Raw genomic sequence first — 10,310 nt, 5'->3', positions numbered from 1 at the left:
GCATTTCCAAAACCGACCAACAAGAGGAGCCAAAGTCTTAAAAATACACAGACTTTATAGTGAAATACAACATTTTAATGGCCTGTGACAGACTCTTACCCAAATTCAACTATAGACTAACACAGACTATAGAAAGCCAGACCAGAGTGCTTATAAACAAGCAGGCTGTTAGTATTCATATGAATCCTGTGTACAATTAAAGCAGACTTCTTAGAAAATAAAGCCCTACAAGGCCACCAAAATGCAACAAATATGACCAATTTTTACCTCCTATTGAGATATGAACGGCTCCCCAAAATAAGCTAAAAACTACATTTGCTATAAAACGTACAGAACATTTAAAAGAGAAACTACGCCATTTTTAAAGTCCCAATCTCGCTCACAATGCCATGTAACGTGACTGACGGCTGCATGTTTTGCATGTTCATGATGCATTTATTCACAAAGTCTCATTTTTATCAGGTGGACACAGCAATTTAAGAAAAAAAACGTGTGACATCTGGATGAGTCAAAATGAAGTGAGAGAGACAACAATAATAATAATAATAATAATAATATGAAACTACAAACGCTCGCTAAAGAAGCGTTTAGCTAGAAGATTCAGCAGGAGAAAAAAAAAAGTTATTTATAACCTCCGCTTTAGCATTCAGTCCATCTTTACATTCTTTGAGTTTTGACGTCTTTGTTGAGTAAAAAAAACTGAGCAGAGAGGAGTGAAGCAGTTCCTTAACCGTGCGATGGGTCAAGATTTCCCTTCAGAGTTCAAGATTTTCCCATGTTGTCTTCATTTATTTGGCTTGATCCGCGTTAAAGACTGCAACGGTCTGGAGTGATTAACAGTCGCGCTTCATGTCTGATGTGTAAACGTTTTCAATTTACTGAATGAGCCACAGAGCACCATCTAAAAACCTCATTAACGACAGATTTGTTCTTTAAAAATGATTCCCCGAAGTAACTTATTTTAAAACATTTTAATCCTGTTTTTTTTTTTTTAAATAACAATTGATCAATGAGTCTGTGCTGTAAAGACTTTGTGCTCTTCTATAACAAATACACTAAAACTAAAAGTTTTGGTTTTGATTTGCACTCGAACTATTGATCTGATCAGTGGTTACCAATTAGAAAATGTCCTCAAAAACAGGAGAAACAAAGGTTTGCACACTGTGCTGCTGAAAAAAAAAAATCCCATTTCAGCTCCTGTTGAATGGATGAGTCTCAACTGTACACATGTCGAAAACTGAGGTCCTCTAGCCTGCTGTGCAGTCTCCTCTCTGTTACTGAAAGCTGCTCCCATACAGGATCATGACAGGGAAGGTGTTGGAGGAAAGAATGGTCCACCTAAATCTACTTGAGGTTCTACTGCAGGTTTTAGATCGCAGCCCGGAAACCGAAGGAGACAGCAGCTCCCAGTGCCAAGCCGAGGGACAAGAAGAAGGCCATGATGGCCCCCGCCGTCTCTGCCTCATGCTGCGACACCTTCCTGTAAGGTGACAGAGGGATAAAATCGGTTAAGAATGAGTCGTTACAGAACACAAAGTGGAGTGTCAGTTCTGCTTTGGTGCTTTTTGAGAAATGGTTCACAAGCTGGGAGTACCATCCTCATTCAGGTTTGACAGGGTTTCTAGTAGCTGATGGCTTGGGCATAAATTGAAGGTTGAATCAGGTAGCTGGGCTCTGATGAACACTGGCACTGAAGCATTCTGGGATTTTGAGGTTGGAGGTAATGACTCAACAGCTGGTGAAGTCTTAACGGTGAGTTTATCTTATAGATAGAATATGGAGAGGGGATTGTCTGGCTGGTTAGACTACCTTCAATGAAGGTAGCAATAACTTGCTACTTTCGTTTCATAAAAAACAAAAAGGTACTGTTTGAATTCGGAAGGCCTATTAGCACACAGCTTATAGTGCAGGGGCGTAATATATAGACAAAGAACAAGAAGGGGCATGTATGGAGGCACGGTCCCACTCCTGAAATTCAGATTATTATCTCCACAAACACATTTGAGAACTGAAAGTTATGTAGTGTTGGAGGGAAACAATCCACAGAGGCCAAAGGTTGTTTGTTTTCCAGTCTATTTATATCCCAAATTAACATGCGAGTCTATGGGGATGGGTTAGATTTATGAAGCCGGCCTCAAATGGTCATCAGAGGAAATGCAGATTTGGAAACTTGAGCACTGGCGTCATTTTCAGCCCTGCTCACAGCCACTGATGTCTGCAGTAGTGTGGTGCCAGATTTGTTGCTGCTTTAGATAGAAAAACATATGACCGGTTCTACGTTAGGCATCCATTTTTAATATTTTCTCTCTTCAATTACATGTTATGTTTGTTTTGGGGATATCATTAAAGTAAAAGCATGCTGCAGTTACCTCAGTGTGGACACAGAGTTAAAACAACCAGCAGCTTTCAATGGAATTCATTTGATTTTTACATTTGATCAAATTTGTATGTGGTTCGCAGTTTTAACTGAAGTTAGAAGTGGGAACTATTTAATGATTTATTCACTGACTTGGCTTCTGTAGCTCTCAAAAGCCAAGTCAGTAGATGTGTACGAATTAACAGTTTTTATATTGTTTTGATTTCATTTAGCCCTGAGAGGTCCTGTTAGGAACAAGGTTTTAGGACAGGCAGGAAATATTCCTCCCCCCGCCCCGATGGGTTTGTGATTTGTAGGTGAGCAGTCCTTACTTGGGTCCAAAGCACATGCAGAGGCTGGCCAGGTATCCGTTGGAAAAGGAGAAAAAAATCATGAAGATGATGTACCAGGCATCATGGCTGAACCACACGGTTTGGGAAATCACACGAGGCTGGACATTACAGAGCATGAAGAGGGGGATGAAGACGACCCGCAGGCCCACGAGGACAGGAAGCCAGATGCTGTCCTTGCCCGGCTGGAGAAAGAGAAACACAAAGAGTATTGATTGTTCGTCAGACTAAAAAAATATTTGAAGAGATCTGTTTGGTCTCCAGAAACAAGCATTAGATAAGACACAATGCAAAAGAAGGCGTGGATGCAATAAGTAATGAGATATAGATAAATTACAAAACAAGATTTTATAAGATAAAAACTTTAGTTGATTAAACACAGCACATAACAAAACAACTTAAATATTGTGAAATAGCTCAAAAAATAATGTGAAATATGACAAAATGTCTCTATAACATGAAAAAAAAAAAAAAAAATCACACCAACCAGAAAAAGATAAAAATAAACTAATGCCCAGTTCAGGCCTTCTCTCACAGTCCAAAGATTTTTTCTTTTGAATAAATATAAATCCAAAATAAAATAATGTGTTTATCATGTATTAACTCAATATATAGTAAAGCCCTTCAACAGAAGAGCATTTTCCCCTAAAAGATTAAATATGTAATATGTTAAATATAGAAATCTTCTAGAGCAGTGGTTCTTAAACGTTTTTGTTATGAGCCCAAAAACACAGAATCAGCATTCTAGAGAAATTAGTGTAATTTTTCCCCCCTATGTCAGCGATATAAAATAATATCATGTAACGTCAACGTGCTCTCGATTTTTTTGACTTTTCAAAAGGCTCGAGCAGCAAACACAGATGTGGAATCACAAAGAGAGGAAAACCGTCGCCAGTCTTTCATCTGACGATTTAAAAAAGAAAAGAAAAGAAAGAAACACATCACATGGTGGTGAATCAGCTGACAAGCGTTATCTGCAGCGAGAAGCTGCATTCCTGCCAGGTCAGAGGACGTCAGCAGATTGTACTGGGCTTGATGATTAAATTAGATGAGTTCCTCTGCCGCACAGGAAATCTGACCTTCTCGGTAATTTGTTTTTCTGGACGAGGTTTCAAAAGGTTTGAATAAATGTTTTTACCAGAAAGGAAGCTATGATTCTAAAAACAAACATCAGCATGACGCTGAGAAGCGGTGAACAGGACGCACTTCTTTCTTTTTTTTGTTGTTGTTTTTTTTAAATATGCAAGTGCCAGTGTGTAGGATTTTCATCATTATCAAATGACTGGATTATGTGTTTAATATCTTAATCTTTTTTTTATTTATGTTTTGCCTTCCTTAGTAAAATCATTCGTTTGGATGGCCCTGTCACACGCTTGTGATTGGTTATCAGCTGCAAACACCGCCTCCTTCAAGTCAATGCACTCGTAGCTATGCTGGGCTGACTGGGCCTAGAGACCAGTTTGCGACCCCCTGGCAACCAGCGGTCGCTTGGGAAAAACGTGTATTGTCTGACCAGTTGGCAAGAGGTTACTAGAGATTGATGACAAATGACAACAGCATAAAGAAGTGATGGAAGAAACACCCACCAACCATGGCGCATATATTGATATAGCATGGTTTGTTCACCAGAGGGCGCTCTGCAGCTTCCCCGTTTGCAACACAAAAATGCCACAAACAGGCGATCCAAGCAGAGCTGGTAACACCACATGAGGAAAACAAGATCGTTTCCAAGTATATTATCATATCATCTGCATAAGTTTTCAGAAATAACTACATAACAAATGGGAAATCACTTAATGTTTTGTGTATTTGAAAGAAAAAAAAAAGAATATCTGATTTTTAAATCACCAAATATCAGTATCGATCCTAAAAGTCTTAAAAGGCTCTGGTTGGCAGGTGAAATGGGTTGGAAAGAGGCTGCTGCACCAAAGGCCTCCTTGTAATCGCTTTGATTGCTAGCAGATTGCAGCGGCTGACAATAGTTTGCATGGAAGACACCGACTGTTAATCTCTGAGCTGCAGTGAAACTTGCAGAGAACATCTGCTTTTAGAGTAAAAGCTGTGCCTTACCACTGCAACCAACATAACTGGTCAGTGGGATATAATCAAGCTGATAAAAACCTTGTCAGACTGAACACTTAAGTTGGAGTAAGAGAAGCCAGATGAGAAAGACGGAGATCCTGGGCGTGCTTAACTTGCTTTGTAGTGCCGGCTTTAGATTAGGAGGAGACTCCCCAGTCTGGGCGAGGCACACTGGGGCCTAACAGGATCGAGGTAACCGTCTCCGGACTCAAGAACATTTTAAAAAAACAGCTCAGGATGAATCAATTGTAAAATTCTCAGCCGATACTCAGATTTTAAACTTTGAATTATGAGTTTGACGACACTAAGCTTTTTGTTTTGTTGTGAAATCTTCTGCATAAAAATGACCTATTTTAAAGCCATGTAGCTCTTTATTACATACTTTTGGAATATTTAGCAGAACTGATGTAACAAACCAGATGTCACTTAATTTTCAGTTTAATATCAGCTAAAATATTTATGCATCTCTGTTGCAAACCTAAAACAGTCTATTAAAGCTTGTAGGAGAATAAATGTTATCCAAAAATTATTTCACAATGGAAACAGACACCCGAGGGCTTTCTGCCTTTCTAATATCTACCCAGGACCCATTGTTCATCCAGATGTGAGGGAAAGATTAGCAAACCCTGAAAAACACCAGTCACTTTTTTTTGATCCCTAAAATCCCTTTACACGCACAACACATATGTGCACGCACACACAGTCACTCTTTCCTCCAATACAAACCTCTGATCTCAGCAGAAAAGCTCGTCCCTGAATGGGCAAACATTTTTTGCAGAGGCTTCTTTAATGTTGTTTGTAAATGCATTTAAATGAGTCAAGAATACTTGCTCATCTGGTTCAAGCACTGGTCACTGGCATTGCTGCATATTTGTACAAGTTAAAACACGCTTAAGTAGTGTATTATATACTTTCAATGTGTGAGTTTTTGATGGATAAAGGCTTGTTAACTTGGCCGTGCAGCTAATTTGGACCGAGCTCACAAACAAACAAACCTGAAACTCACCTGAAACCTGAAAAATTGGCTCCACAGCAAACAAGTTTCAACTCAGTGGGGCTTTTTTTTTTTTTAGCTTCATGATGTGGCCTCACTGGTAATTTTGGTAAGAAATCTCATTTGTGATTTACTGACCCACATACAGATGGCCGTCAGACTCCTGCCAGCCCAGTCCATCACGTTGAAAAGGAGGAAACACGACACGGGGATGAAGTACTTTTCTGAAAAGAGATCAAAACAAACCAACTGTAGTCAAGAGCAACAAGACTGCAGAGATGCTTTCCTCAAATAAAAATAAACAGGAATCCATTAAACCTCTGCTGGTTTAAGAGGAGGAGGTGAAGTTTGCTTTCACTTTTACGGAGGGACCAAAGTAATCCAGAGAACACCAAAGTAATTTCTAAAACTGATCTGGTGACACTTTAAACCTTATAGAAAAATGATGTTTAAATGGAAGTAATTTCTGGAATTTTACAGGCTGCTCTGGAGTTCATAAATGAAGTCTTGCCCATAATATTTTCAGATGAAACTATGCAGATGAGCACAAATGTCAGGTTTAGTGACTGTACAACACTTAAATCTGAATTCTGGAAACACTGATTTCTAAAAACACAGCTCATGTGTGAAAACAGAGAAAATGAGCAGCAATTTCATAGCACGTTGAACTAAAAGCCTTTCAAAACACAGACATTTGGAATCCACATCAACCAGCAGGCACCCCCTAGTTTTTAAAATCATAAATAGTAAAGTTGTGCCAATATTTTTAAACCCTACAACTTTCCTGCCCTTTAAAAGCAAGACGACACAACTGTGTCCTAATTATTTTACAACTAAACTTACCGAACTTCTAAACAATACTTTTCATTGAAATTAAAAAAAAAAATAGATGAGGTGGTGAGGGACACGGGGTCTTTTGGTTGGGAGATAGGACCTGATCAGTTTTTGTAATCTTCTTGTCATGATTATTTCATTTTTATAAGAACTGGAAGGCGAATGAAATTCAATAACTTGTCCAGGCCTTAAAAATTCCCCATATTATGATTGAAGGTTAATGGGTAAGCAAATGATTCCCAGTTCAATCCTGGAAGGAGACAAATCCTTCTGGGGAAGCGTGTCCAACAAAAAATCCACTGTAACGACCACTTTCAGAGAAGCAGGTGAGAGAAGTTTCCATTACTGCTGGAGTTTAGGAGTTAAAGATTCTTAGCAGTCATCAAACTCCAATATCAGATTTTCAGAATTCCTGGCTCACCGATTACTGTAACAGTAACTGTTTGTATGAAAGGGACCTGCAGACTCACCCCAGGCACTTTCACCAGCAACTGTCGACTTGACATCGACGGTTACGGCTGGAAAAACTCCAATGGTGACAGTGAAGATGAAGCACACAGACAGAGCCATCACCCAAATCTGATTAGGGAGAACAAGAAGAGCTTTATCAATATTATGTAACCAGTCTGTCACACAGGTAGAAAATGCTTGCATGGAACAGATAATGTCTGACTTGTAATGACATTGCTGGCTGCACAGCTTCAGTAGTAACTAGTTAATGTGATAGAAGCTTCTGCAACTCAATACACGATATTTATGATTTGAAAAAAAAGACTCAAAAGTTTTGCCGGTATCAAAACCGGAGTTTTTTGCCTTATGTCTTGAAGCTCTCATCTCACCTGCTTGAAGATGTTAAACACAGACGAGGTGGGTTTGGTCTCATCTTCCATGAGATTCACCACCGGCCGCTTTTCAGCTTCACTTTCTGAGGGGAAAAAAAACCCAAACTATTTATTGGTCAAGCAGCACCTGGAGTTTAGAGCATCATTACTATATTTGAGTGGGTGTACACACAAGATCCCCATTGTTACATCTTATATGACAAAAGGGTTCCCATTAGGTACTCCTACTCACTATAAAATTACACTGACTCAAGAAAATAATCTTTCATATCAAAGCAAACGCAGTAAGAACTCCCGAAACAAGATGACTTCCCATTTATTTTCTCTAAAACCTCCAGAGCTGCAGGAATCCACCTCCACCGTGGATTCCTGCAGCTCTGTTCACCCGCTTTAATGCTAATCATGCAGCCTCATCATCATACGTGCAGCTGTGCAGAAGTGAGGAGGGAGTTTATTTTCACTTCTAGCATTAAAAAGTGGGCAAAGGTAGGCACACATCAGCTGAATGTTTAAAGGTTTTAAAGGTTTTCAGCTGATAAGCATCATTTGCCTGGCTCTTTATAAAGAAGCGAAAACAGAGCAGTTTTCTAAACTGTCTTTATGTGTTTAAACAGTTAACAGGAAGTTGGGGTGGGGGGTGAGGGGGCTCTTAGGAATAGTGGCTGCCACGCCTGTAATTACACTGGCAGAAAGACTTGTATGAAGCAAGCAGATTGAAGCCTTGGATGGAGATAAAGCCCTCCAGTCTGAATCCCATTTACCAGTCACATGCAATCTTTTTAAATAATGTCTTTGTCTAATCTAACAAGAGAAACAAAAGTAGAATTTCCAAAGGGTTTCATCGTAGGAAACAGGCGAGGATGCAGCTTACTGAGTGCTGCCAACAGCACACGTGAGCTACAGATTGCACTTAATAGAAAACAGGTTTGTGGAATCTGCAGGTTTTGAGATTCTGGATCAGTTTAGATTTCAGCAGAATGTTGTTAAAACCGAGAACAAAACACAGAGTGCAGCAAAAGTCACAATGACACGGGAAAGAACTACCGTTTAGATCAGCGGTCCCCAACCCCCGGGCCTCGGACCGGTACCGGTCCGTGAGTCGTTTGGTACCAGGCCGCGAGAGTTGAGGCTCAGGTGTGAAATGTATGGTTTTTAGGGTTTTTATCGGTTTTCAGCGTTATTTTGTTATCATTTTTATCATTAACTCTGTTTTCCTGGGTCTTTTCACATGTGTTATGAATAAATCTTCTTTTTTTCGGTACCGGTACTAGTTTTATTTTGTTGTATTTATCTGCGACACCTTAAAGGCCGGTCCGTGAAAATATTGTCGGGCATAAACCGGTCCGTGGCGCAAAAAAGGTTGGAGACCGCTGGTTAAGATGGAAAAATACAAAACAGATGACAGAATTTCGAGAATCTGATCTAGGAGGGTACACATGTTGAACTTTATTGCTCTCCATGTGATGTCAGTTCTTGAGAATTTGCACAACCAGAATCAAAGTCTGAGTTACAACAGCGTTATGCTTTTTGCATCTGTAACATCCAAGAGGCAGAAATTTGTGACTGCGCAGCCTCTACGGTACAAGCGGACTATAACGTAACATAACATGAAAAGTTGTGTCCTAGCTTTAACCCCCTGACTAAAACATCTGCATTAGCTTCATTGCTGCTTCTTTTTTGCACACGTCTAAAAGTTTCACACTGTTGTCTTTTTTTATAATGAGCAGGCCGGTAAGCACCTTTTTTGAGCAAGTCCATCTTGTTCTCCTCATCGGCTGATGGTGCAGATCTACTGGTCTCCATGTAGTACTGGAAGAACTCCTGTTAACAAAAACCATAATTAAGTGATTCCACTAAACCAGCAGGACAAAGATAAGCAGCTTGTTCCCAGAGAAACTGAATTTTATTTGCCATCAATCAAAATGGCTCAAAGACATTTCACTCAAGTCTGCGAGTGTTTTCCAAAAAAGAATAAATAAATAAATGTGACACATTTGGCCTTTTCAAACAAATACCTTGTGAATAAAAAGCACTAGAAAGGAAGAAAACCAGGAAAAAAATATAAGTTCTATTTATAGATTGAGGCCTTACCATCTTGGGGAGAATGAGGTAGGACATTATAGCCAGAAGAATCACAATACAGGCTGTGATGAAGTAACCAAAAGCACTGTCCTGCAGTTCTGACCCACCTGAAGACAATCACACAGAGTCATTAGTGTGTTTTGTTATTATTGGATAATTTCATGAAAAATGAATCAGTTCCTCCCTCCCAAGTCCCTCAGAATCAGCTGATTTATTTCTCTAATAACTTAAGAACACTTAATAAAGCCATAGAAACTTTTACATTCTCGTTATGAACATTGTCAGAGTTACAGACCCCTGAAGTCCACAAGGGCTGAAATCTTGTGCCTTTAATTTCACATCATTTTTCCAGCCCTCATACCTTCTAAAGGACAGGACAGAGTCAGGGGACATTAATAGGGCTGAAGAACACATTTACTCACTCAAGCATCACAGACCGAAGCCACTGGTACCGTGGCTTCACAAGTGCTTTACTCTGTCAATCGCCACGTTGGGGGAGGAGCATGAACTGTGGGGTAAATTGACCCTTGATAGGGTACCGCAAAGCAAACTGGTTTCGGGTGAAGACAAAATGTGGTGATCCTGTATAAACTAAGTTACCTCACTTGGAGAAGGGATAAGGGGGAAACCACTCTGCAACCCTGGCCTTGTTGGCAAGTGCCTGCTCAAATAAACCACATGGGCTCACCACCTGCAAGAGGAGCTGTAGTGGTCTGGTGTTTTGTGGCAGTCTGTTTGTTTTTTGGGGGCAATTCAGTGTAGTAGACATC

The 10,310-nt window shown here is 39.9% G+C and overlaps 1 protein-coding gene across 4 annotated transcripts in view; it reads right to left on the bottom strand.

The window, feature by feature from the left end:
* Positions 1-53: 53 nt before the first annotated feature.
* Positions 54-10,310, bottom strand: part of LOC102778768 (equilibrative nucleoside transporter 1-like) — a 48,534-nt gene continuing 38,277 nt past the window's right edge. For all 4 annotated transcript variants that reach the window (XM_087850114.1, XM_087850116.1, XM_087850113.1 and 1 more), the window contains exons 7-13: positions 9,550-9,647; positions 9,198-9,279; positions 7,456-7,541; positions 7,087-7,195; positions 5,921-6,006; positions 2,689-2,891; positions 54-1,480 (exon numbers count right to left, since the gene is read on the bottom strand). In XM_087850114.1, the coding sequence (XP_087706240.1) occupies positions 1,369-1,480; positions 2,689-2,891; positions 5,921-6,006; positions 7,087-7,195; positions 7,456-7,541; positions 9,198-9,279; positions 9,550-9,647 (776 nt within the window). In that variant the 3' untranslated portion in view covers positions 54-1,368. The remainder of the gene's footprint in view (positions 1,481-2,688; positions 2,892-5,920; positions 6,007-7,086; positions 7,196-7,455; positions 7,542-9,197; positions 9,280-9,549; positions 9,648-10,310) is intronic.

Source organism: Neolamprologus brichardi, chromosome 13, assembly GCF_056152115.1.
Source record: "Neolamprologus brichardi isolate AB-2024 chromosome 13, ASM5615211v1, whole genome shotgun sequence".
Lineage (NCBI taxonomy): Eukaryota > Metazoa > Chordata > Actinopteri > Cichliformes > Cichlidae > Neolamprologus > Neolamprologus brichardi.
This window is presented reverse-complemented; position numbering and strand designations above follow the sequence as displayed.